Source organism: Pundamilia nyererei, unplaced genomic scaffold, assembly GCF_000239375.1.
Source record: "Pundamilia nyererei isolate P.nyererei 1_Seehausen unplaced genomic scaffold, PunNye1.0 scaffold00038, whole genome shotgun sequence".
NCBI lineage: Eukaryota > Metazoa > Chordata > Actinopteri > Cichliformes > Cichlidae > Pundamilia > Pundamilia nyererei.
In genome coordinates this window covers 3,296,113-3,322,552 of record NW_005187439.1, presented here as the reverse complement: position 1 = coordinate 3,322,552, position 26,440 = coordinate 3,296,113, and the positions used below count along the sequence as shown (strand labels likewise).

Sequence of the window (26,440 nt, the reverse complement as noted above, 5' to 3'; positions counted from 1 at the left end):
TTCCAACACGTGCTTTTTACTTCAGGTTTTTCCTGCATTCTTATACAATTGCCTTATTCCTTAGCATTTTCCTGTTTCTCAAACTTTATCCATAAGTTCTATTTGTCAAATGTTACCCAAGTTACCAGATTGTCTATGATACACAGTTAACATAATACTGTGTGTGTGTGTATACATACGTTTAGACGTCTTTGTAAGGACAGAAAATTGGGATGCTACTATACCTGTGGGGACCAACAGTCACTTAAGGGGACAAAATGACCGTCCCCACCAGTCTGAAGGCATTTTTGAGGCTCATAATGTGGTTTTAGGGTCAGGGTTACAGTTAGGTTGTGGTTAGGTTTAGACTGAGGGTTAGGGTTAGGTATTCATTTTTCATGGTTAGGGTTATGGTAAGCAGCTAGGAAAAGCATTATGTCAATGACATGTCTCAATGTCTTCACACTTGACAACAAGTGTGTGCGTGTGTGTGCCTCTCTTTCGATGTTTTCAGTACTTTAGTGAATACAGTTCTCGATTAAGCCAGTCTGCCAAGAATGAGAACAGAGCACCTTTTGCACAGGAACCATTTGTTCAGAGCGTTGAATAAAAAGAGGTTTGGGCTTGTGTTTTTTTGATTAGTTATAAAACTCAAGCGCACACTCTAAATTGATACGCAGAAAACTGAGTTTCAGGTTTTTTTATTTATTTATTTGAGTAATTTTCACGTCAAAATTCAGTCACAAGGCTCACACAGAGAAACAGGTTCTAAACCAGTTTACTGATCAACTGATTCATAAATAAATTGTTCTATTTTTAACCTCATGATGTTATTCCGCAAGTTATCACTGCAAACTCTGATAGACCTTTGATACAATTCAAAAACCATATCTACCCACAACCAAACAGCTGTTTGACTGCAGTGTGACACAGTTGCTGTGTTTGCACAGCAACTAACCTCCAGAGCACCACGAGACAAATCCACCTCTCAAAACATACCAGCTTTTATTAGGAAATCATGCACAGCACGCAGCTAACACGATTAGCCAGAAGCAGCCATTTTCACACGGGTCAAGCAGTGAGGCTGTTGTCTAAGAGGCAGCAGAGGAATCGGATCATATATGACGATGATCATGTGAATGCCACATTTGTTACATCATCTTTCAATGATTTGTAGGTTGTAAAACGTTGTTGTTATCTGACACTTTTTCTTGTATCTGACACTGCAGTTCTTGTAGCCATGTAGACTTTGCAAAGGGAGTTTTAAAGATGCCATAAAAACTTTAAACATCAGTTTCATACCTCCAAGATAAGCTCCCATGATGCCTATCACCACCATGAGCTGCACACAGGAGCCTAAAGTCCCACGGACCTTTTCATGTGCCATCTCAGAAATATACACCTGTTTGAGGGGAGACAAGGGAGAACATCAAAAATTCAAACCTTTAGTATACAGAACTGTTCTCTTAATGGTTTATAAAGCAAACACATATAATTTTGTTTACCGTATATAAAGTTAAGAGCACATTTACGATTCACATTTGAGAACCCAAAGCCAACAAATGTTTGGCGTTTGAATGGACTGATCCACACTAACAATCATTTATCTTATTGAAGCAAAGGTGGTCTTATTCTGTTCATTTCTAGCTCCATATTTTTATTCTACAATGGCTTTGCATGATTCACTGTTCAAAACAATCCTTATTTATCTCACTGAGTGTAGGTGCCGCCCATCAGGTCATTCGGTGTCTGGCTTTCACACCATTTAAGGCCATGTGTCAGATTATACTCTCTAATTTTTAATCAGTGTTCAAGTGATACTGTGCAGCTACTTCTTAATCCCACAAAATGAAAGCATACCTTGTTTTTTCTGCCTGACATTTCAATTTACTGTCTAACAACCAAGTTTTTTGGAGATGGATGTTTTTTCTTCTGGAATCAAACTGTCTAATCTTCACATCAACAGATGCCGGGTCAAATATTAAAGAGGCATTTAATCTGCTTTTAAATGACATACCGGGACAACCAGCGAGGTGATGCCGCTGGCGAGGCCTGTCAGAATTCTGCCAACGTAAAACATCCACACGTTCTGCGCCGCGATGATGATGGTGAAGCCGGAGACAAATGGCAGCGCGCATAACATCAGACTGACCTTCCTGCCAATCTTCTCCACCATCCAGCCACCAAGCAGCCCGCCCAACGCTGCTCCCACCGTCACTATGGACTGAAACACAGAACAGATCATCAGCAATAAACGTTAATGAATTATTTGAACTTTATGTTGCATTTGATCAATTTTATTATTTTAAAAGAATAATTAAACAGGGTTTAAGTATTTCTGTTGAGTTAACATCTGGACTATATTTTCTATTTTGCATTAGTGCCTATTTTGAAAAAGGCCAAAGCTCTGGCGCTTGCAGTATATAGACCAACTTTACACCAGTATGCCATGTAACACATGACCATATGTTTAAGTGAAATACTTTCAACCTATTTTAAAACAGACAGCTTGGCTTTAAAGGGTGCATATACTCTTTATACCCAACATTAAAAGGGCAAAAATTACACAGATCCTCTCATTACAGTGGACGGGACTTGAAATGAGTGCATCAGTGGGAAACCTCAGGTTAAGTGTTTTGGAGACAAAGTTCAAGAGGCAACGCTACGATAATTTGGGCATTTGCAGAGGAGGGATAGTAGATAAACTGAGCAAATGATGTTGAGGATTAGGCTCCCAGGCAGGAGAAAAATAAGGAAGATTCACGAACATAGTAAAGGAGAACATGCAGATGGTTGATGTGACAGAAGAGGATGTGATAGGGTGAGATGGAGGCAGATGAACTACTGTGGCAACCCATAAAGGGAGCAGTGAAAAGAAGAAGAAGATTACAGTATACTGGAGGCAAACCTTAGGTACTGCCATTCATGAAGATGTTACCATTAACACGTATACACACAAAGCTGACTGCAGGTTGGGGAAACCTGCAGTCAGCTGAGACTGAAGGAGTGATGAAAAGATTCTCCCATTGAAATTGCTACATCCAGATGAAAAAAATCAACCTTTTGGGGTCTCTATGGCTAGTTTCCCCATTTATCAGCTACTATACAGGAGGTGACTTCTTTTATAGCTACTCAACGGTGTGATTGTCTTAAGGCTTAGCGTTAGAGTTGTGACTGTTATGGATGCCAGCTTCTATTATTTTAAACAATTAGACTAAACAATCCAGCCTCTCGTCCAAGTGTGGTCACTTCTGGCTCAAACCTCCCCCCCCCCAAAAAAAAAAAAACACAAACATGGAGGCGGCCAAAATGTTACCACTGGGTTACCAAGAAGGGAACCTACAAACCACTAGGCACATGGCTTCAGTGTTGTGGCTGATCAGTATATTAAGTTGTTCCTTCAGTGACTCTTCCACCGTTTTATGTCATAAACTGTTATGACCATGATTATTGAAGCTCTTAAAATGTGCTAAAATTATTAATTTTAAACATATAGTGAACACATTTTAATTTCATCTGGCTCTTTCTTGTGTGTCTTTTTTACAGGATGTGTTGGATGAAATGAGATGTCACACAAATCTGCTATTAAAATTGCCTGGCTGTCATCATACCCCAAACCAGGAAGCCTGGTTATCGTCCAGTCTCAGCCGAGAGTCCTCAATCTTGGTGAGTTCGGGGATGGCGGGAGAGCTGTATCCCAGCACGAACCCGAAGCTCATGGGACCCAGAACAGAGGCAAGTGTCGCAAGGTACAACTTTCGATTCTTCACTTTGCTGTGGAGAGAAAGAGGAACACAGATGAGTGTAGGAGGTAAAGGTCAGGTCTCACATATGATAGAAAGAAGCTCAGCCTCATTAATATGCTTCAGGGACAAAAGAGAGAATAATTTCTGCTTCTTCTTTTAAGCCTATAATATCATGGCATGGGTGACATGCATCATTTCTAATGGCTGTTCAGTCAGGAACACTGTAATCAAGAGAATAGTGATTTGTATTTAAACTGGGAGAGCACCAGCAACAATAGGAATCCAGTACAGAATAGAGCAAGTATTACAAAAACTAGCAGATATGACTGTGATTAACTCGGACTAAGAATGAAAAAGCAGAGCTAGGATCACGGTGCTGCACAGTACTTTGCAGCTTTAGACTGAATGCAGGAAGAATAAAGCAGCTTTAATAGGACATGAGATTGTCTGTAAGCTCCAGTGAGTTTAAAGGGAGCATTGGTGTACTAAATGATAATTGTTTCAGGGTTTGTAACATTATTTTGCAGATTTACATTAATATATAAAAAATGTAATTACATTAATGTTATTAAAACTTAAGAATATAAAAATAAAAGCTTTTTTGCCCCCACCCCCCACTTTACAGCTACAACACCAGTATGTGGTGTACCACATGACCATATGTTCAAGTCACCCTTGGACTGTTGGAAACGAAAGCTGGTTTTGCAATCATCACTATAATTCAAACTAAAGGTGTTGAGGTCAGGCCAGTCAAGTTCTTGAACACCAAACTTGCTCATCCATGTCTTCATGGACCTTTCTTTGAGCCATGGTGGGCAGTACTGTTGGGACAGGAAGGGGCCCTCCTACAACTGTTACTGCAGTGTAGATCAGTATAAGCTTTCTGAAGCAGGAAACTCTGCATCAAATCACATGCTAAAATCTAGTTCTCAGAATGCTGATGTACTCGCTTTACTTCATTGTAGTGACGTTTTTCCAAAAGATATTCAGTCACTCTCTCTGCTGATGATGTATGCGAGTCTAAAATCCCTATATTTGTTCATAGCAACATGGTTTACATCATTTTCATCCTCATCAAACTTCTCCGTGCAGGACAGAAATGTGTCACTGTAGGATAAAGGCGATCACTCAGAAGAATATTGTATTGTATTGAAAAACCCATCCATGACAGCATACCACATCCCCCCAATGCAGAGGTGAAGGGCTCAGTGTTTTCCTTTAATTTGTCACTCATCTGTGTAATTCTTCTAGCAGCCATTGACTTTGGTCTAGGTCAACATAAAACAGTTGTTATCAAGCAAACTCCAGATTCTCCTCTGTGGCCCTTTCAGGTTCCAAATAAGCAAGCAAAAAGAAGCTAAGCAAAGATCAAATTTATTTAGTACACACACACACACACACACACACACACACACCAATAAATTATGCTACACCATTAAAACTAAACAAAGCAATAATATCCGTAATTAAACTGGTTTCCCTAAAACAACAAGGGGAGAGTAAAAACTACAAGTAGGAAACATAATCTGCATGGTCTAGATAACTCTGTATATTTAGATGATACGTAAACCCTCTGAAATGATCTGCTGTGGTAGAGCTACACTGACCTCAGATAAGCATCTTGTTCGGACATGAGTCCTGTTGGATCTCCACCCTCGGCATCCAGCAGCCTTCTCCTCTCATCTTGGATGTCCATACCGACAGCAGTAGTAGCAATCTTTCCTGGTTTTTACCTCTGTTCACCTTTGACAATGATCACATGTCAGAAAGTAATTTAAAAATCCCCGAACAAAAGCTAGAAAAGCAGTCGAAGAAAGCGATAAACCACCAGGACGGAATCAGAAAAAAGAAGAAGTTAGACCATCTGAGATATCCGTGAAGAAAATATCGGACAATTCAGCTGGAAAAAACAATGTGACCATTACCGAGAACATTTGCTTCTCACCGGCGGTTAACTTGCTTTGTCAACATTGAAGTCAGCTGATCGTCCTGTGTTTCTCTTATTTCCTGTTTCCCTGCGTGTAAGTAGTTTCACAGTAAAACTCTTAGTATGAGGTCTATCTCCCAAAACAGACTGCAGTCTCCTGTCTTTATTAAAGCAAAGATAGAGTAACAGACACCTTTACTCTAAAAATTAAACTCACTTTAATTTTTAACGTTTTACGAAGACGGGCAGATATCTGGTTAATCGCGGTCATTCCTTCAGAATTAGTTAAAGCTCATTCCTTTAAGCTAGCAGATACGTAGCGTTACACAGTTCATTAATTTTTGCATGTGTTTTAATTTTACTTTATAGCTACAGCTTATTAAAAGACGTTAATGTTATTTATTTTGCATTTTAACATGGCGAAAAAACAGGAAGGAAGCGTTCTCTCGCTTACGATTTGTTTCCAAAATAAGAGCTTCTAGGAGTGTTGAAGTTGGTTTCCATGGCGACCCTCGGATTTTCAACATTATGCAACAACTTTATACAAGCAAAGCAAAAAATAAAGGTCGTAAAAGTGACTGCGTAAGTGTAAAACAGCTCGAAACAGCAATTTCAGTGACGCAATGGACACATCTGAGGAGACAGATGACCAAACGGTAAAAAGTGACTGAAAAGCAACAGTGAAAATGTAGACAGGCCCAGCCTGTTGGTTGTGTATAAAATATGTTTGTTTCATTTATGATGCCTGAGCTAGTTAACTAGCACAAACCCAGGTTAAATAACGTTACGGCTACTGAGTGAACATTGAAAGTGACGCAAAGTGTTTTTAGGTTGGAATAAGACTTGTAATTTAAAAATTTTAAATGCATAACAGCACACAATAAATGTTTTCCACTACCTTAATAATAGCCTCACTAACAAACTGTTATGTGATGTTGTCGAGATAAAACAGTGTGCCACCTCAGAAAAAGTGAACTGAAATCTTTTGATTGTCCACCTCCAGGATGCAGAGCAGAGTTTTTTCCCCACTGCTGTATCAGAAGAGGAGCTGGTTGAGGCCAAAAGAAAAAACAGCCTAAAACGGCTGTTTGGCTCCAGTAAAATATTTCTTCACACAGAAAAATCCTGTCAAAGACCAGACCTGCAGGGCAGCCTCATCATTCAGAGCAAGGCCGCTGAGCAGTGAGAATCAACAGTGACTGATATCTATGTGTCTTGAATACGTACAGCAGTACATTTAAAATGGTGTTATACTTCTTATTATAGTCATTATTTATGTTATATTGGGCCTTTGTGCTTCATCTAAGTTCATCCTCTGTGTGGAATAAGTTGTTTTAGCTCCCTTCCACTTCCTTTAAAACCAAATTGTGTCTGATTACCTTCCACTTATATATAGACAGTTTATTGAATTTTAAGTATTTTCATTGTTAAGTAATTTTTGTTTTTGTTATTGCAGTTATATAAATGGGGAAGAGGCAATGGGGAAGTCTCAGTATGAGAGGGCTGTCATCTGCTTCTCCAAAGCCATCACTCTGCAGCCACAACAGGTCACCTTCCACAGTGGTCACACAAGATGTTGCTGATTTTCATGTAAAATAGATCAGATGAGGCTTTTTTTTTTAACATAACCGTTAGTTATGCTTTCTGGATATTATGTATGCCTCTCTTTTCTGGCCTGTGTCTTATACTCTCTATATTGTTATATCCTGTGATATTACATGTTCTAGGTTCAGCTATATGTGAGCCAGGCAGAGGCCTACCTACAGCTGTGTGACTTCCAGTCAGCAGCAGCCTGTTACAAACAGGCCTGGCTCTTGGAGCCTGGAGCCTTCGAGGATCGTTTGGCCTTCATTTACTATCTTCAGGTAGAAGTATTCGCGGGGTCCAATGATGAAGACTTGCCATGTCGTTTCTTATTTTCTGTCATGAATATACTGCTACAATGCTGGATACAAGGTCTGAACACTCAGTTTCAGAAAGTTTTTTTTCTATTTGAGGATTTTTATTTGGGTCATCTCAGGACACGACTCTAGCTGTGAGCACCTCTTAAGTAAAAAATAATTGAAAAGAAAAAAACATGTTATTTTCTGTTTGATTTAAAGTTGTTGACATGAAAAATATTGCATATTGTTTGACAGTGTTTCTCTCAAATATACGTTCATTATATCATATATCTCCTTGGAATCTAAGTTTATTCTACATAGAACTGAGCTTATACTTAGTTCTAGTGGCTGAGTCAAACTCAGCCACAGGCCTGGCAGATCAGCTGATCTTAGTGCCAAACTACACACCCAAGTTGCAAATCTCATATAGCATGCACTAATTTACCTACTGCTGCCAATGTATGCCTCCTTGCAACCCACCTACCATCCAGGTTCTCTGTTTCCTCCTGTTTATGAAATAATCAAGGTTATATTTGTTGTCATTAATGCCTGTTCTGTTCTATGAGAAGGGTTTTTGTAGCGGTTTTCCTTGCCTTTAGCCTCCATGGAAAGGCGGGGATGTATACTGCTGCAGAGCAGAGCAACCAAACATTAATTACTACAGTTGAAATAAGAATCCTATCTTAATTTAAGTGGGCATTAGAGAACTATCCTAACAGAGATCCCTCTGCCTCTTGTTGTCCCAGGGTCAGTGTTTGTTCGACCAAGGTTTTTTTGTAGATGCACTGGAGGCTTTCAGCAAAGCTGCTGAGGTGAAACCGGGTTGCAGAGCTCACAAGGTCAGAAGGTCAGGAGCCTGAGCCATAACATCTAGACTGAAGTACAATATATGTTTAGTGTCTAAGTTCCCTTATAGTTCCCTTATAATTGATTTGAGCATTTGTTATTCGTGTACAGAAGGTAAAAGATTAATAACAAGTCCCCAAGAGTTCAAATGTGAAATTAACAAACATACATATACTTTGCATCCCAGCTTGGCCTGTCTGACAGCTTTAGGTCGCCACACTGACTGTCTGAAGCTGGTAAATGACTGGATGGCATCAGAAGGTCCCACCTCCGACCTATACATCCTCAGAGCCCGACTGCACAAAGAGCTTAACAAGGTCACATCTCTTACACCTCTCTGTATAACCTATGTAAAAATCTCAACATTTTGCGTTTTGCATTCATGTTCACGATATTTTAATACCAAGATTCTTTGATTGATCTCTGTGTAATGGCCCAATGTACTAACTATAGCTACAGAGCAGGACAGAACATGCAGCATTACAAAACATAGGCTGTAAAAAACAGTTGAAATTGGGAACTGAGGCTTCCACAAACTGATTTTGGCAAGAATAAATCAGCAATAAGAGAGCAAAGTGCTGAGGTTGTGGATCCATGGATGCCTCTCATGTAAGATCTCGTCTGTCATCACATTGTAACCACAAAGATATCATGTGGTCTCAGTTAGTGTTCAGCCAAGCGGAAAAAAGTCATATGAAATGTTTGTGTAAATGCTAAGTGATGTTGTAGATTAGTGTCTACAAACAGTATACACTAATGTTGCTATCATAATGACTGCTGCAATAAAACAGCCAGATTTGGCCAGATTTGCAGTTGCTGCTATTTCCTATTTGCTCAATCTTTAAGTGTTTAAGTTTCATATCAGATATAACCTGCAAACTTTCTTGAAATGAAATGCGCTTTAATTCTCAAAAATTTCCTTTAGTCTGTTTTTTTTTTTTTTTTTACTTCTGAAGATCTCATCAGTTCAAAGTTCTAAGTATACTTTGTCTACTGTTTAACATTTATGATTAAACCAGCAGAAACTTTCTTCTTCTATCCAGACATCAGTTTGTTATCATGACGTGCAGTTGGCGTTGGCGTTGAACCCGACCTGTCCGGTGGCTGGAGCTCTGCAACTCCAGCTGCGGGAAGCGAGTGAACAGGCGAGACAAAGGGCTGTGGACAAAGCTTTGTGTGGAGAGTTGCCTGAAGCCCTTTGCATGATTAATATCGCTCTAGCCAACAGCCCAGAGGACGGAGGCCTCTACCTATTCAGGTGTTTCCAGCCAATGTGTAGACCTTAACAAAATCTGTTTTGGGACTGTTACACAGCGGAATGTTGACTTGCTGACATGTATTTAATTCATCTGAATGCTATTCCCTTGCATTCACAGAGGGACTCTGTATAGACGGATGAAGAACTTCATACCAGCCATTGAGGATATAATCCAGGCTGTGGAGCTGAGTGGAGAAGAGGAGAAGGAGGGACAGCAGGAAATCAGGAGTCAGAAGGTGGAGGTCAGAGATGATAAGGCTGAGAGTTGCTCTGTGCAGGAGGAGGCGCAGTTTCAGCTGGCTCTCATCTACAATGATTTTGCCGTTCAGTGCTTTTGCAAAGGTCTCTACGCAGAGGCGACTCTGCTTCTCAACAAAGCCATTGAGGAAGAGAAGGGCCAGGCAGGCCTGTACGTGAACCGAGGAGGTGAGGCTGTGACACCTGACCTGTCTGCTCTTTTCACCCATGCAATGAAACCCCAAATGTTCTTAGATCAAGCACCCCCCAAAATACTGAACATCTTCTTTGACTCACCTCAACCTTTAATCAGATCTCTGATGGAAATGTAAAACTTAGATAAATTATTTCCTGCTTTTTGTTTTCTTTTTCTGTTGATTTCCTTGTTCCTCGTTGTTGTTGATTCACGTCAACAACTTTTCTTTGACTGTCTGATAGACACCAGTTTTTTAACATATACACATAACTGCAATCTCATAGCATGATTTTAATAATTAATATTCATTACCTACTGAAATGCTCATGCAGCTTTTGGCCCTTCAGCATTGGCTTTGGCACTCAGCCCCAGAGATTGCTGCTTGCTCTAAACATTATTGATTTGAGTTGAATGTAAGAAAACTAATGTCGAATGTTGTGTGCAAAGTATGTTTGATGTCCCCTTCCGAGTGATTGCCTGGACAACAACTTTGCATGATCTCAAAACCTGTTATGACATTTTTGAGAATTAATGTGTGGAAATTTCTACTTTCTGTGCAAGCGCACATTCATATTCAGCACTTTGGAAGTTTGAGTAATGCGACAGCCAGAACGTGAGGCTTTAAAGCCAAAAGTACACCTTAAACTTGACGAGCTTTTGTCATGGATGATCAGCACTGTGAATCAGGGTATTTAGTCAAAGAGGATCTTACACTGAGTGTCCTTCTAAGTGTTTGAGTTGAAGCATGTGACTTCCTGCACAGTAAAAGAGGCAAAACATCTAATGTGACAGGGGAAACTTGACAAACCAGATTTTTAGGCAGCAAGACTGAAGAGCTGCTCCAACTGAAGATCATGCACTGTTTTTAGAGTTTCACCACTCTACACTCTCCATCAGGAATGGATGGGGATAAAACACAATTTAATAGCCATGTATTTGGATAGCCCCTGTATCTCACATCTTACTATGTAACACGAGGGGGATTGGAAATGAATGGTTCAGCGACAGTAGTGCGTTGAGTCTGTTGGCAATACATATGCAGCTTCAGACTGCAGAGAGCATCTGCTGTCAGATGCGGGCTGTATAAAAAATATGTTGTACAACCGGTCTGTGGGCCAGTTATGCTTACGCTGTTGTTGGTCCATTAACCAGTGTCAGAGAAGAACAGACATATCACATGCAAAATGGTGATGTGAAATGTTAAAAACAGTGATGTTTTTTCTTTTTTTTGTTGTTTCATACTTTTCCCATTCCTGGTGATCTCCACTGAGACTCCTCTCCCTATTCTGGCCCACTGTCAGCTAATCAGCGTTTGATTGATGCACACTGTCATTCATGTCAAGCAACATGCAGTTGGGATTTTGGAGGACTGCATGGGAGCACGTTTGCAGTTGTTCAAAACCCCTCTTCGTCTCTCTGTAGGCTTTCTAAAGGGAAATCCCTCCATAAGCTAACACAACCACGGGAGCATAAGTTAAGCATGAATCCTTCTTGGATTTCAGTTCAGTCCCACATCATCCCACTCCCACTACCCTGTCTTTCATTTTCCCTCTCATTGTTATATCCTTGGGCATTTGCAGGATTTTTGTTAAATGGGGTGGCACAGAGAGGAGGAGGAATGAGGCTGAGGCGAGCAGCACTGGAAAATGAAGCCAGTTCAATAATGGCAGGTGCTGGAGTTGGGGACTTTGTTGATATGTTTTGGCCACACGTGTTCCCTCAGAGAGAATCATCACTGAAAAACAACACAAAAATAGTTTCCTGTCATCATATGATGAAACATTTTGATCCTGCTGGACCAGACTGAATGGTTTGAAGATTATGTGAATCATTTGCTTGGCCTCTACAATTACCCAGCTGAGTGCCTGTGGGGAGATTTTGGACCAACATGTGAGACCCAACTCTCTTAGCATCAATCAAACACCAAATATGGGAATATCTGTAGGAAGAGTGCCGTTCATCGTGTTAGGGTTTAGTTTTTCACCCATCTTTACATCATCAAATCAGCTATTATGAAAATTAAAACCAGAGTTAATGTGTGTAAAGTTAATGAAATATTGACACTAAATGCTTAACTGAGGAACCATTTTGATGCTTATATGTGTATGTCAGACTGTTTCTTTAAGCAGAGTTATTGGCACTATGCTCTGGCTGACTACCGGCAGGCTGAGGAGATGATGCAGCCAAATGACCCTGCTGTCCGCCTCCGCCTCGCTGTCATTTACAACACGCTGGGATCTTTGTGTTTCCAGGATGGGTCAGAACCACACGGAGAACATCCCATTAACACCCACACAGAGAAACTTATAAAGTCAAGTTATCAAATGTCACTTAGCTGATATACTGTTGAATGTGTGTGTCTGGATCTGCAGGCGTTTCCAGGAGGCAGTCGATATGTTTTCTCTGGCCATCCAGCACAACCCCGCCTCTAGCCATTACTACGAAAGCAGATCGAAGGCTTTTCGAAAGCTGCTGAACCTGAGCGGGGCCAGGCAGGACTTCATCTGCATGCTGATTCTGGACCCCACCCACGAGGAGGTCTCAAATTCTTTAATCTTTTGTGGTTTTCAGTAAAGCCACATTTCATTTCAAAAGATTTCATTCAATAAGATTAACACAATGTCTGACAGAGCCCTTAGATAAGGAGAAGACATGACACTCAAATAACCCTGAATGGAAGTTGTTTTAATGTGAACAGTCATCCCAGCCCAACACTGAAGGAGCCAATTAACAGCTAAAATAAGGAAGTTAATGGCCGGTCATCTGTTAATTTCTAATCAATTAACAAGAAACTTTAAAACCTCTTGTGGGATAAACATTTACTGAAAACAATTTCAAAAGTTTTATCAGTAAAACTTTACTGATGCATTTCATTTTAATATTTTAAAATCTTGTGTTAATTGTGTGTGTCTGTTTGTGTAGGTGGCTGCTATGCTTATGAGTCTGTTCCCTGGCTGCAGGGTCTCTGATGTATTGTCCAGCCCAAAAGGACAAGCGATCAGAGCTCAGCTGATGGAAACCATGCAGAGCTGTAGCTCCTCCTCTGATCCACAAAGGTCAGAAACATGGAGGTTAATTTGAAGGCTGGATGATACCTGACATTGAGGTAGCTGACAAAGTCAGTCTTTCGTTGTCTTGTGTTGAATTTTGTTCTTAGACTGAGTGAGAAGCTCTGCAACATGACTCTCACTAATGAGAGCACAGCGAGCCAATCAAAAGAGCCAAGTAAAGAAGGCAAGGAGCTGGAGCTGTGTGTGAACAAAGAGGAGATGCAGATAACTGTGAGGAGCCTCCTCCAGGTACCGAGCAGGACTTCATTTATTTTAGAAGTTCAGTTCTTTAAAAATTCTACTCAGATAATTTAAGTAATTTTCAGCTACAAATCAGTTTTGATCTTTTTTGCAGTGACTTCACAGCTGTTCTGTGTTATTGTGCAGCAGGTCAGCCGTTCATTCCTGACACTGCATCGCTAAACCACACTGGGACGTGTCTCACTACACACCACCTACCATCCATCAGTGCGTCTGTAAACATGAGAGGATGCAGTGCTGCAGAGTTGGCCTGTTTGGGTTCCACATCTGAGAAATGACAGCAGGAATACAGAGAGTGGAACAACCATCATCAGCTGTAACTCTGTGTTTTCCTGTTATTTAGAATTACACAGGAGTTTGATGATCGAGAGAATCATTTTTAACAGTGCCCGATGAAAACGTGCTTCCAGATACATCGGCTGTAGATTGATATCAGAGTTTAAAATCCCAGTTTCACTGATAGCTAGTGCATATTTTTGTATTTGTACTTTTTCTTTTAGTCGTTCCTTCTGCTTTATCAAAATCTATGAGACACAGCAAAGGTAAATGTCATGTCAGTCAACAAGGCTGATATCAAACAACGTATCAGTTCATCCCTGCACAAAATTGTGTATAACTGTGTTCCTTATAATCAAGAAAAGTACAACAATTCATGTGCCTTAAGGAAAAAGTATTTCTGTTCATCTTGATGTAGCGTTTATTAGTAGGAGAAACATTTCATCACTCATTGAAATGACTTCTTTGGTCTCAGAGACGACATTCTTTTTGTTGGTCAGCAGGGGTCAGTGTTTATCTCACTGCAAATACTGCATTCAGATGAACAGGATCACTTTTCTAGGATTTTTTTTACCTGGATACATCACAACAAACCCTTCATATGAAGATGCTGAATAAAAATGAGAAAACTGCAGTTTCATGCCTGTTGAGAAGAACATAAAGGGTACTAGGCGTGTTTATTTTTTGTGAATAAAACCTTTACATGAACCTAAAGTTTAATACATATAGCTGCTGCTACAAATACAACTATGATTTCTAAATTATAGATGCTGTTTCTACACAGGTCTTCTATACAGTATTTACGGTTTGGAGATAGGCTCTAAAGATTAATGTTGCACAGCTTAGTATCTGACCAGAAATGTAACGTGGTTTCCCCCTTTTAATTTTACATGGACTGGTACTTAACATTGTTATACTCTAATTGTGCACTCAATGTGGTTCATACAGCATTTTGTTGTATGCCTTTATGGAGTTTGTATCTATCAAGCCCACAGTTACACTCTAATGGATGCATTTAGGTCTAAATTAGGTTTCAGTATCTTGCTCAAGGGCACTAAGACAAATTTACTGGAGAAGCCAGGGATCTTTATAAAATAATTAGTAGATGACCTGTTCTACTTCCAAGTGAGTGGCAAAAATGATTTTGCAAAACGTGATGTTACTGTAAAATTGGTCCCAGACCTTTTGATAATTAAATGTCACAGTCAAGTTATTAATGTTCAACAAACAGAAATTTTGAAATTTTCTCATATTTAGTGCAAAAGTTATTGGGTTATGACCAAAAATGGGGTTAGTTTTGGGAGGCCACAAAGTCAAACTGCAAGATCAGCTGAAGTGAATTCTAGCCCAGAGTGAGTGATTGGTCTGCTTATAGCTGAAAGTACAGCTGTCATATAGTCAGATATGGGTGTGCTGTTTAAACTTAGTCTGCCTACAGCTGTGCTGTTTCTCTCTTAATGAATGTCACTTTTGTTGTCACTGATATGTGCTCTGTTCTGTGCTTAACTGGAGTGCATACGGGCAAAAATAAATTCTTACAGATAAAAAGGAGGACCTGACTGAAATGTGTTTGTTTAGGTCAAAGTGGCCTCCGACATTAAATTTTGACTACTAAAATCTAATCAGTTCATTCGTAAGTCCAGGAAGATTTTTGTGAGAAAGACAAGAAACTAGTTTAGAGCCCTTCTTCAATATTATGTTCACGAGACAGACAATGGAAAACATATTGCTAATGATTTATAGTCTTAAATTGCATCATACAACAACAGTTACTTAAACTCTAAATCAAAGGTAACAACATGTATCTAAAGCACAGTGGTATTGTCCTTTAATGATCATGTACTGTAGCAGGTAGGTGCAATAGGTGGCAGCAGAGGCATAATATCCTAGTATGGCATTTTCACATGATATTGGACTGGTAATATCTTCTTTTATATTTGGCATTACACAAAATGTAGGCTTCTGTTTCTCTAAATCCAGCAACAGTTCTGCATTTATAAATGTAATTTGTTTAATTCAGGTGTGATTTACGATGATATTGGTTGCCTGACATACAGTGTGATCGCTTAATGCGACAACAAACAGGTGCTTTGGTGAAAGGGTAGTGCTGGTGAGCGTCTCCTCGACTGATGAGTGAACCTATGCTGAACAGGGTTAAAGGTGAAAAACTGTGCCACTGTTCACAGTCAGGAGTTTAGTTCCACATGTCACTGCCAAACCACAGATTTGCACAGAATCATGTGACTTAACATGAATAGTAAACTAGTTTCAGTTCCTCTTATTTCTCATTCTGATTGAGCATTAATAACTTGATTTATTGCCCATATACAGTAAAACCACCCGCTCTTTGAAGTCACGCTGTCTGAAACCTGATCCTTTCTAATCCAAAGACCAAACATGTGCCACAGCACATCTAATATGGTATTATTTCCTCACAAAAATCCCTTTGGGAGCCATATGTGTTGACTGACAGCTGTCTGAGGACATGGAGTGGTCTGTGCTGGTTCAGAAAGCTATTCTAAAAAGCAGAACAATAATACTGATGTCTTAGATAATGGGGGTGACGTTGCTAATTTTTTGTCTTACATGACATGTGATTATGTACACGAATAGTTGTCGAGGCTGTCCAGTAATTTGAAAGTAGTTGTGGGAATTATGTACCTGCTGCTTTTCGTCACCTTTCTGCTTCCTTGGTGAAGGGAACCCCTTCTCAGGTGATAGAACATGTGGATGAGCTTTCATATCTTGAGTCTGAATATGAGGGCACAAATCAAAATTTGCCTCCACAGCACACATATGCCTACCAGTTCTCTTTTCCTATACCTCTGGTGTACCTGAGGTCTCTTAGGTGGAACATCAGTGTCCATGTATTCAAGAAGCAACACTGTGGCATTCACTGGCTCTCACTTATATGTAATTAATTAATTAATTAGAAATTTATGAGAATGCATCAGTTTGTAAGAAGTCATAGTTACACACTAGTCAAATACTTTTTTTTACAGTACTATTTGTTACATCTTGATGGTTAATTTTCCATTTAGCCTAACCACGCCATACTTCAACAGAAGGATTAGATCTGATTGTATCACAGGTGATCGGCAGTGGAGATCTGTTGTGGCTGCAGCTCTGTTGTTGTCTCTACGAGGCAGCTGACCTCGCGGCATTGACAGCAGCTGTGGCAACAGCTGACGCAGAGAAAGGACCTGTGGCACAAAGGCTGCTGTCTCACCACAGAAAGTACAGCATAGCTAAAATCACAAACATACCACACATACCAGAGTCTGTCACAGTCGCTTCACGCCGTCCACTCTGGTGTTTAATTGGATCTAATAAAAACTAATAATGCTTATTATTTTCGTTAGCATTTTTAATTCTGGGAAAAGTTGTGCTTTCTGGCCTAAAAGTGCTAATTTCCATTTGTCATTACATTTCAACTGACGTTAAAATTCCACTCTGCCGTGGAGTGTGGTCACGCTAATGTCAATTAAGGCTTACAGTGATGATTGTGATCATGATCGGGAGCTGGCGGACTGAGGTTCAGACGATGTGAGTGTGTATGATCCACATCACCCGAGAGTCTGTAAAAAGCTCAGATTTACTTGCATTCTGTAAATGTTAGGCCTTGTAAAGATTAAAATTCAGGTGGTAACTTGGTAACTTAATGTATAGAGTTTGTTAGCTGGATCAGGGATTGTGAATAGTGTAAAGCATTCACAAGTGTAGTCATACAGTCTTGAATGTGTGTGGGCTCTCTGCAGAGCAGTGTGGCACAGACAGTGGTTGTAAAGGAGCCGAGAAGTGCTTCACGCTTGTGCAATAAAAGGCTCAAGTTACTCTCCGCTCAGGGCCGGGACGTGCAGCCAGCCAGGAGGTGCCGGTGGCCCAGCCAGCCAGGTTTCTGAGTCCAGACAAAAACACCTTTCTCTGGGCACAGGAGCTGGCGGCTTGGCCCCAGCTCAAAACATTCCCTGGTGGAGGGGAGGTACATTCTCTGTTTTGTCTAAGATACGCTGAGCACGTTTGTAGTCTTTGGGTAGTATTTGGGGCAGGTGACGTGCTTGGACGCATGGCTCCTTGTACTCCTGAAGTGAAAGCAGAATGGGATATGTGGGACTGGAATTAGATTAGTGCTGCTAGACTGAAGAGATCCTTGAAGTATGTGCCATTCAGGGCCTTTGTCAATGATTTGCTTCTGTAAAGTACATATCACTGCATTATGAGAAAGAGACTTAAAGTTCCACCAGGTTCATAAAGACAAGTTACAGAGTCCTGACTTTTTATTTTCATTTAGAAACATTATAAAACAAAAACTCTTCATACGAAGTATTGAACTTTTCATATTATAATAAATAACAGTATATTACACATGTTCAAATATAGTCAAAGCTGTCCAGTCAGAGTCCATCTGCACCTCCAGAAACACATTGCACTTCAGACTGATGTCTGGGCCTCTGCTTTGCGTCACTGATGCTCCACATGACATATTTGGCACCTCAAAGATGCATAAAATGCTAAAAGGTGCTTTACAATCTTATAATTCTCACAGGCCACGTGGTTCCTTTCCTTGAGAGAGACTGGAAAGAGAAAAGAGGAGGGGAACAGGGCAGACAGAGGCGAGCAGACGAAGGGTCTCCCCTGAGGAACATTTCTAAAGACAATTTATATATTTTGGAGAGATAAACCATCTGCCTGTTTGTTCTTCTCATAAATTTTCCAGTCAGTTTTACTGGCTTGTCTCAGCCACCGTCTCCCTGTTCGTGCTGCGTGTGTTCTTTAGTAGCGTGCTGCCTGTCCTCAGCTTCAGACAGCTGGGTTTTTTATCGGGTCTCTGAGGGCACCAGAGACCTAATTCTGTACTTGTTTTTTCTTTATCTGCTGGTGGATTCCTAAAGTCGCTGCTGACCTTAAATAATCTACCAGCCAAAAATGATTTCTTGGAGTAGAAGGGAACATCCACATGATTGTTGGTTTCCTGCTGAAGTAGATTAACTTACCAGCCATATACGAGTCTATCAGCATTCTGTCAGTTATTTGGTGATTTTCCAGTTGACCTCTATCTACGCCTGATCTTCTCCATGAAATTACGCACACTGACATGTAGGTATGTTTTTGGGTTCACTTCCAGCCGTTCATCTCTTTGAGCTTGCTGATACTGGTCCCTTTGACAGGTGTGGATGGAGGGGGGTTATAAAGAGGCAGGGTGGGGGTGCTACAGCCTTGTGCCCACGGCTTTTCTGTGGGGACCGTCCACACAGTCCGAGATGACTTCTTTTTCGGTTTGTCTTTCTTGTCTTTCTTCTCTTTAGAAGAACCGGGGGACATGGTCTGCAGTAAGAATAATTAGGTAACAGGATTAGAGCAAAATTAAGGACGTGAGCTTAAAAAAAGCTGAAATGATCACCTCCAAGGCTGTCAAACACATACAGCTTTCTTGCTGGTGTTCAATAAAGGCTTTTGTGGGTGGAATTTATTTCGAAGGTAGTGGCACATCGGTCCCCTTGTCAAAAAACAATAACACATACTCTGATACACTTGTCTGTGTACATTTTCATTCATTGAGGTCGTTTTGAGAGCCTTAAAATAAAAGGCAAATTGACTTCTGTAGGTGTTTGAAGAAGTTGCGAAGCAAAGGAAGTCCAGTTTCCCTCTTTTTTCATACTCTCATGACTATAGGCTTTTGGATTATCCCAGAAAATAAGCTCATTGGAAAGAAAAGTATATACTTACAGGTTTTGCTCGTCAGTATATTCTCCCCATTCTGTCACTACTTTCTAATACATGATTTTTTGAAGCGTAAAAACCGTCCCAAGAGGTAAAATGCTAATCACGGGTGATAAACGGCCTGCATTTAGCTGCTCAGCAAACACCTTCTTGGGGACATATAAAAGCAGTGGCGTATTTATGGCCGTATTTCTATTTTGTACAACAACATAGAATAAAAATGTCGTGTTAACCACAGACCTTATTTACGGGAATGAACATAAAGTCATTGAAAGAATCAGCCTACTCTCGCTCTCGTAAGCTGCTCGCTTACACTGAAGTTGTATTTTGGCATCTGTGGCCTGGTGCTCTGTTTATAGCATTATTCAGACAGGTCTGTCAAAGTCAACCAGAAACCTAAAAACCGGTCAGTGGCACCACCGCCAAAATAAATGGTAAATAGACTGTTCTTATATAGCTTTCTGCTCTGCTTGAGCACTCAAAGAGCGTTATACTACAAGACTCCTTCAAACAGGCAATCATAAGAAGCACTTTTTCTAAGTGTAGGAGCTTTCTGTCATACACACTCCAGTGAACATGTTAGGAGCAACTTGAGGTTCAGTGTTTTGCACAAAGATACTGTGGCATGCAGACAGGAGCATCCAGGAATCAAACCACCAACCATCCGATTGCTGGCTGACCTGCTGTACCTCCTGAGCCACACCCACATTCTCTACCATTGTAGAGAAACACATCTCATAAAACGTCTTTGCATTGCACCCCAGTATAAGATAGACTGGAACAAGCTCATTTTACTTTAAGATGAAATAACTGAAAGTCTCATTACTACAGGATTTCTATAGTGTATATAAATGGAACGTACACAGCAGCAGAGAGTGAAGCAGCTGAGCTTAGCAGCGTTCTCTCCCGTCCCTGCATAGCGGTTCTTCTTTGGCAGCAGCAGCACGAAGGAAACAGCCAGAGACAGATGGTAGAAGCTGTGGACATAGGCGTAGTCCCACTCCTGTGGAGTGAAAACATCACACTCTTTCAGTATGTAACCGGATATCGATGAACAACACAAAATGTTGTGACAGAAGATAAAACCTCAGACTCTTTAAGTAGATGTTCTAGTATTCTGTATGTTTTTATTAAATATCTGTTTGTGATTTGGCGGCAGTCACCTCAAAGTAGAAGCGCAGCATTAGAGCGAGAGCACCGAAGCAGCAGCCTGGACCGACCTGCTGCGTGTACACTGTCTTCTCCGGATAAACCGCCCTCAGCTGCTTCATCTTCTGCAGCTGCAACAGCAGGAGTTCATCACAATCATATTCACACATCAGACTTCACACAAAAGAAAAAAGAGAAAGTGCAAAAGGCGAAGAAGAAAGGTGCAGGGGATAGCAAAGAAAGGAAAGAGTACAAGGAATGGATGGATTAGTCGAAAAGAAGAAGAAATACACAAGAGCACATTAGATAACAGCAAGGGTGAAGTTATTCAAGGTGGAGATCATGAATAAAGAGGGAGAGGAGGAGATAGAGTAGAAGAAACACTGAAAAATATTTGAAATACACGTTGCCATTTTTTTTGCCACTGACCCATTTGACAGTAATGATGAAGACAGCTGATCCGATTGGCCCGGAGTAGATCCCGTAGCCCCAGCGGTCCTGGTAGATCCTCACAGCGATGGTTAACACTCCAAACATAGTCATAGTGGAGCGCTGGGGTTCATCAAAGTCACCCAGAGCTGAGACAAGCAGATGAAGGATTTCAAACTCTTTCCCTCATGGATAAAATCATTACACTGCAGAGGTGCTGCACTGTTTGCCAAGTAGGGATTACAGATGAAGTTTATTCTCTTGTTGGGCTAAATTTGATCAATTCAGGACCAAAATTTCACTAATACATAGATAGGAACTGCAAAATTTCATAAAACCACTGATGTGAGGTGTGAACAATATGTTCAGATTGAAGTGCATAAGGAAAGAAGATTAAAAAGGCTGAACTGAACATTTCCTGCAATGTTTTTACCACCAACTGTCTACAGAGTTTGGTTTACGAAGTCCTGTTGTGAAGCATGCTACATTTTATCATACTTTTTTACTCTGATAGAGACCGCAAATTACAAATTCTTTCTTAAAATTAGCTATAAGGTCCATAAACTCTTCAGGAACATTGTAAAGACTTTGTTTGAATTTAACAACAGACCTGATTTTCTTAAACTAAGAAAAAAAGGTTTTAAGAATTCTGAAATTAGTAGAAGAAATCATCAGCAAATGCAGTTAAGTACACAATTTTAAAATAACTAAGGAAAGCTACAGCACAGTTTGTCGGCACTATTAAACATTAAAGGTTTTATATAAATAATTTCAAGATTGAAAACAGTCTGAATGCGTCCTATCATGGTTCAAGACCATCTTGCAAAAGAAGTTCTAATTTTAAGAATTTCCCTTCCTGATTAAATGAAGGTGACAAAATGAAAATGGATCAATATTTTACTGGCAGCCTTCCCACAGACACAGGAGGACCCCATCAGTTAAATCAGCTGTCAGGGCATTTGGCTCTTAGCAGCATGTGATTTAAAGCCCTTGTTGCAAAACCTCTGGGGGATCAGGTGGGAGTTAGAAGCAAATGTATTTATGTCTGTGTGTGCAAGTCTTCATGAGCACTTGTGTGCAAAGCCTGAACATGTGTTATCACCAACTGCTGCAAACCGAGCTTGTTTTTCATTGCTTGCTTGTGTCCTTTAAATATCTGGTACCGAAATAGACTGTAGTGAAAAAGATCAATCCAAAAAAACATATTTGCTGTATAGAGATACATGTCGAAATGTTGAATACTGCTATTAACTAGTCAAGCCAGAACACTTTCTGTGTAGCAGGACTCACCTATAAGTGTGACCCACATTGAGAGTGCAGTGCCGTAAACGCTGAAGTACTCCAGGATGTCATATCTCATGAAACACAAGATGGAGAGACCTGGCCCATCACATGCATGGTAGATCTGCAGGAATACAGCATTCAGGAGGTCTATTAACCACTCTCACATCATCCTATTCACAGTTCAACACAGCTAACTGCTTGTCAGGTCATTGAGATTAAAGAACAGCAACAGTTTCTCACCGCAGTGAAGAACATGGTGAAAAAGTAGACCATGGCCTCCATGTGGAAGCCCCTCTTGGCGGCCACGCTGGCTGTAGGCAGGAACACCAGGCTGCTGACTGTAGGGAGCAGCATCTTGGCAATAAATGCACCCATGGCTCCTGAAGGGATGGTCGACTCAAAGCTTGTAGATGATAGTTTATCCTTTAAGCCTCAAAGGTTCTTGAGTCTTTGGCAGGTAAAATTAAAGTTATCCAAAGTTCAATAAAGTGTGAGATCAGATGGTACAGTCCTTGAGTGTATTATGTCTTTCGGTGTGTGAGTGAATGAGGATGCTTATACAGCACACACTCCCACGCAGCATGAACACACCCAGCTGTCCACTTTGGCCCTTTAAAGTTTAAATGTCCGCGTGGATGGCAGGTCCACTGAGGCCTGTATGTGCAGTGTCATCGCTGGTCAGCTGTTTGCATACCAGTGCAACATGGGAGGGGCTGTGGGCAGGGTGAGAGCCATCATAACATAATGTAGCATATCTATGGACTATTTGAAACCAGGACTGGACACTAAGTGGTTGTGAGTCAACTTGAAGTTTAGGCTGGAATGAGCAGACGTCCAGCTGAGAGACCAATCCCAAAATCTTTATTGTGGTTAACTTGTTCCAAAGATCTGAGTCGAATCCACATTTGTGCAACTTTATCTAATGATATCATCCCAACACAACTCTCGCACAATGTGACCACCTCCCCTCACAAGGCCTTCACATAACTATTGGTGGAAAGAATGGCATCTAAACCCCCTTGGATTTAAAAAAAAAATCCATGTAAACATCTTCTTTTGCTAACTGCAGATCATTTTTGATTAAATATGATGCAAGTTTTAGAAATCTGACTCATCTCGTGCTACCCTCCATCACCACCTTCTTAACTTTGCAAATTTAACTTAGTGTCTGTTTTTTATTTTGCTGTTTTAATTTTATGTGAGGAACCCTGTGATTTTATTTTGAAAGGCTCTATATAAAGAAACGTACTTATGTCACACCGTTTTAAAAAGCCTTGGAAACAATCTTGCTAAATGCATTATTCAGGACTGCATCTATCTTTATGTGATGTCATTCAAAGACCACTATGTCTGACTATGTCTCTCCTCTGAACCTTCATTGTTGGAAGGAGTCCAAGTTAGGCACAAAAGCATTTTTGCTAGGGTCTTTTCTTTTCTTTTTTTAATAAAGCTTTATTAATAAGTTTTTGTGCAGTTAACAGCATCCCGAGTGAAGTGTGTTTTCCATTTGCTTTAATCTCATACATCTTTGCAGTTTTTTAGTTGAAATTCATTAAATATAACTCCAAAATTGCTATCTTGCAAAGGGAAGATGGCAACCAGCTCTAGTAATGCATCCATACACAACCGTACCACAGAGGACACGTGGGAAGGAGACTTTCTTACCAGAACGGATTAACTTCCATCTCCAATCCAGCTTTGCTTTCAAAAAGCACTTTCTCAGAAGTGCTTCGAGGTCAGTCTGGTACTTTCTATCAGCTGGGATGATTGGAAAATATGTACATTTGGTGAGTCCAGGTCTCTTCAAACAGCATGTTTGCAGACAGTTTGTATTTTTTTCTTGTCCCTTACTGTGAGGGAGCAGACTTCATAGTCAGCTCTTCTCTGCGGTTGCTTTCCTAGTGAATTAGTCTCTTTAGATGACCATATTTCTCCAGTGAAATATTGCATCCGATAGCAATAGTTGGCAGTTAACCTCACTAACATATTAAAAACTACAAAGAATATGTTGCTCAGTGAGGTTTAAACAAACCAACCATTTTTTTCTGAATTAGATTTTAACCAAGTCTGGAGTCTCACTCTAAACCAACACATGAAATCTGTTGAGAAACAGCTGTCATATGTTTCAGCGTGTTGCGGCTGTGCGAAGTGGCATTGAGCCGACCCTGCTGAGGTCCTCCCATTAAAGTAAAGACATTCACCCGGCTCTGGGTATGGTGGTAAATACTTCTGCTGCTCTGGAGAATCGTCTGTTTTTCTGGAGAATTGTCATTATCTCAACATGACTCAAATACCAAAACATAAAACTCACTTTTAGTTTTTCTCTCAACTGACTGTGCTGCTGCTCTCCTGCCAGCCGATCTTTTTTCTTTTGTCTGACCTAAGAAAATGATATAAAATGTATTCATTCGTAATATAAAACAGGTAGTTCTAGCTCAAAATCTCTCTCCTCATTCAAATATTTCACAACTTGCAATAGCAGTAAACTCAGCAGGGGTAGTCTGCATCGTTAGGAAGCCAAGCATATACAAAAAAACATCAGCTCTTTTTCTAGCCATACATTTTCTTCATCGCTCGCCCAGTTAAGGGTCACCGGGGGGGTTGAGCTGGATAGATTACTGGGTTAGAGGGAGGATACACTCTGGACAGGTTGCCAGTTCACCTCAGGATTAACACAGAGGGCTAGACAACAATCACATTCTCACTCAACATTTAGTCAATTTAGGATCCCTGACTAACCTAAAAGGCATGTCTGTAGACTGTGAGAGTCATATGCGACTAAGAAACCTACTGGAATCAGACCGCAGACTGTGCATACTTTAAGGACTGTAAAGTCATTACCAGGAGTGTGAAAACAAGTTTTTAAGCCCTTTTTAGAACAAAAATCTGAAACATTTTTAAGCATTTTCCTTTTTTTCCATTCATCAGTCACTCTATGCATGCAGTTTTCATTTCATTTCATTTATTTATTTATTTCACACTTGGTACAACAGATCAAACAAACCAACCACACTTTCTATCAATAAAGCACTACAACCATGTGTGAAAAGGAGCAGGAAGAAGAAAATATTCTTATTAAACCCTGCCCCCTATCTACATTCCAACTTATATTACAAGTGGGCACCAAAAATCAGGGAACAAACTAATATTAACATTTATCTCCGGTCCTAACCCAAACCAAACAACAAATTTACAATCAGAATATACCTCTCCACATAGTAACAAGGAGAAAATAAACATCTTCTACTTCCGCTGAAATACAGTTAATTTTGATCATAACTAAAGTAACAGCCCGAGAAACTACCTGGAGATCTTAAAGGTGGCATTTGAGTGTCGAGCTCTGCTTGTTGACAGACTTTGGCTTGATGGTTGGGTGTAATGCTTTCCAAAATAACCCATTACTGTAATCACATTACATTTTTCTTTAATACAGTAATGTAATATTTTATTGTACTAAATTCAGTAATCACATTACATTACGATGGTTTTTCAGCTATCTGTTTGCCTGGCATACAAAAACATCCTTCAGACTTGTGCTGCTCTTGTTTTTGTGCAGCGAGCAGGACAACAGCAGAGAACTCAACCAGTTTTTATTATATGAAAGAACAAGAGCACAATGGTAAAGTGCAAACTACGTCCAGGACAGAAACAACTGCATCATACTGCAGATCATCCATCCACAATATGAGGTTAGTCATTAATATACTGCAACAACATGGGAATAGAGCAGCTGCAGAGGATTCAGCATTAATGAATCAATGTTACGGAAGAGGAGGAAGCAAGAAGAAAGAGCTGAGTAAAGTTTGACTTGTCTGACTGTTTTGTTTCACTTAATGCGCCTTCTGGTCTGAAAAATACGGTATGTGCATTAATTCATTAAGTAAATGTTTTCTTGGTTATCAAAGAAAGCTCAAGGAAAAATGAATCCCTATCCCTGAGCCTGAGATGATGACATCATCACCCTGCATCTTTGCATGTCAACAAAAAGCCAGCAAAGAGCTCAGAGGGATATTCAGAATCAGGATCAGAAATACTTTATTAATCCCGAAGGAAATTATAGGTTACAGCAGAGTGCATGCTCATCTCAGCCTATCAGGCTGATCTTCAACAGGTAACAAAGCCAGCGATGAGCCGGCTTGTGCCACTGTAGCCACCTTCTGCCTATAAATGCTTCTTAAGTAGAATCACTGTGGCGATC

The 26,440-nt window shown here is 40.3% G+C and overlaps 3 protein-coding genes across 8 annotated transcripts in view; 1 reads left to right on the top strand and 2 right to left on the bottom strand.

The window, feature by feature from the left end:
* The window catches only part of slc2a8 (solute carrier family 2 member 8), a 12,205-nt gene extending 6,470 nt beyond the window's left edge, over positions 1-5,735 (bottom strand). Inside the window, exons 1-5 of one of the 2 annotated variants that reach the window (XM_005730599.1) lie at positions 5,671-5,735; positions 5,333-5,468; positions 3,591-3,753; positions 1,997-2,203; positions 1,282-1,381 (exon numbers count right to left, since the gene is read on the bottom strand). In XM_005730599.1, the coding sequence (XP_005730656.1) occupies positions 1,282-1,381; positions 1,997-2,203; positions 3,591-3,753; positions 5,333-5,421 (559 nt within the window). In that variant the 5' untranslated portion in view covers positions 5,422-5,468; positions 5,671-5,735. Of the gene's footprint in view, positions 1-1,281; positions 1,382-1,996; positions 2,204-3,590; positions 3,754-5,332; positions 5,469-5,650 lie in introns of both variants that reach the window. The other variant, XM_005730598.1, reaches the window with a different exon arrangement.
* A 420-nt stretch (positions 5,736-6,155) lies between these two features.
* On the top strand, positions 6,156-13,747 carry LOC102192200 (tetratricopeptide repeat protein 16). 5 transcript variants are annotated; one of them, XM_005730664.2, is made up of 14 exons: positions 6,156-6,308; positions 6,656-6,834; positions 7,109-7,199; positions 7,380-7,517; positions 8,282-8,382; positions 8,569-8,698; positions 9,425-9,639; positions 9,758-9,881; positions 9,969-10,065; positions 12,185-12,329; positions 12,445-12,610; positions 12,995-13,128; positions 13,230-13,371; positions 13,510-13,747. In XM_005730664.2, the coding sequence occupies exons 1-14, from the start codon at positions 6,276-6,278 to the stop codon at positions 13,543-13,545; spliced, it is 1,731 nt and encodes a 576-aa protein (XP_005730721.1). In that variant the 5' UTR covers positions 6,156-6,275; the 3' UTR covers positions 13,546-13,747. The 5 variants fall into 5 exon arrangements, with proteins under 5 accessions (XP_005730721.1, XP_013765693.1, XP_013765692.1 ...); XM_013910239.1 differs by having other exon boundaries at positions 9,758-10,065; positions 13,513-13,747; XM_013910238.1 differs by having other exon boundaries at positions 9,758-10,065.
* Positions 13,748-18,774: 5,027 nt separating this feature from the next.
* mymk (myomaker, myoblast fusion factor) lies at positions 18,775-22,617 on the bottom strand. Its single transcript, XM_005730663.1, has 6 exons — positions 22,483-22,617; positions 22,249-22,363; positions 20,959-21,107; positions 20,544-20,660; positions 20,243-20,383; positions 18,775-18,984 (listed from the first exon to the last, which is right to left on the bottom strand). The coding sequence occupies exons 1-6, from the start codon at positions 22,615-22,617 to the stop codon at positions 18,775-18,777; spliced, it is 867 nt and encodes a 288-aa protein (XP_005730720.1).
* Between the last annotated feature and the right edge of the window lie 3,823 nt (positions 22,618-26,440).

Excerpts from the sequence above, each read along its gene's own strand:
- LOC102192200 (XM_013910238.1), top strand. The coding sequence starts at position 6,276 with ATGGACACATCTGAGGAGACAGATGACCAAACG. Across the intron at positions 8,383-8,568 it reads AGAGCTCACAAGGTCAGAAG|CTTGGCCTGTCTGACAGCTT; the intron begins GTCAGGAGCCTG and ends TTTGCATCCCAG. Across the intron at positions 12,611-12,994 it reads TGGACCCCACCCACGAGGAG|GTGGCTGCTATGCTTATGAG; the intron begins GTCTCAAATTCT and ends CTGTTTGTGTAG.
- mymk (XM_005730663.1), bottom strand. The coding sequence starts at position 22,617 with ATGGGTGCATTTATTGCCAAGATGCTGCTCCCTACAGTCAGCAGCCTG. Across the intron at positions 21,108-22,248 it reads AATGTGGGTCACACTTATAG|CTCTGGGTGACTTTGATGAA; the intron begins GTGAGTCCTGCT and ends TGCTTGTCTCAG. Across the intron at positions 20,384-20,543 it reads TGCTGCGCTTCTACTTTGAG|GAGTGGGACTACGCCTATGT; the intron begins GTGACTGCCGCC and ends TTCACTCCACAG.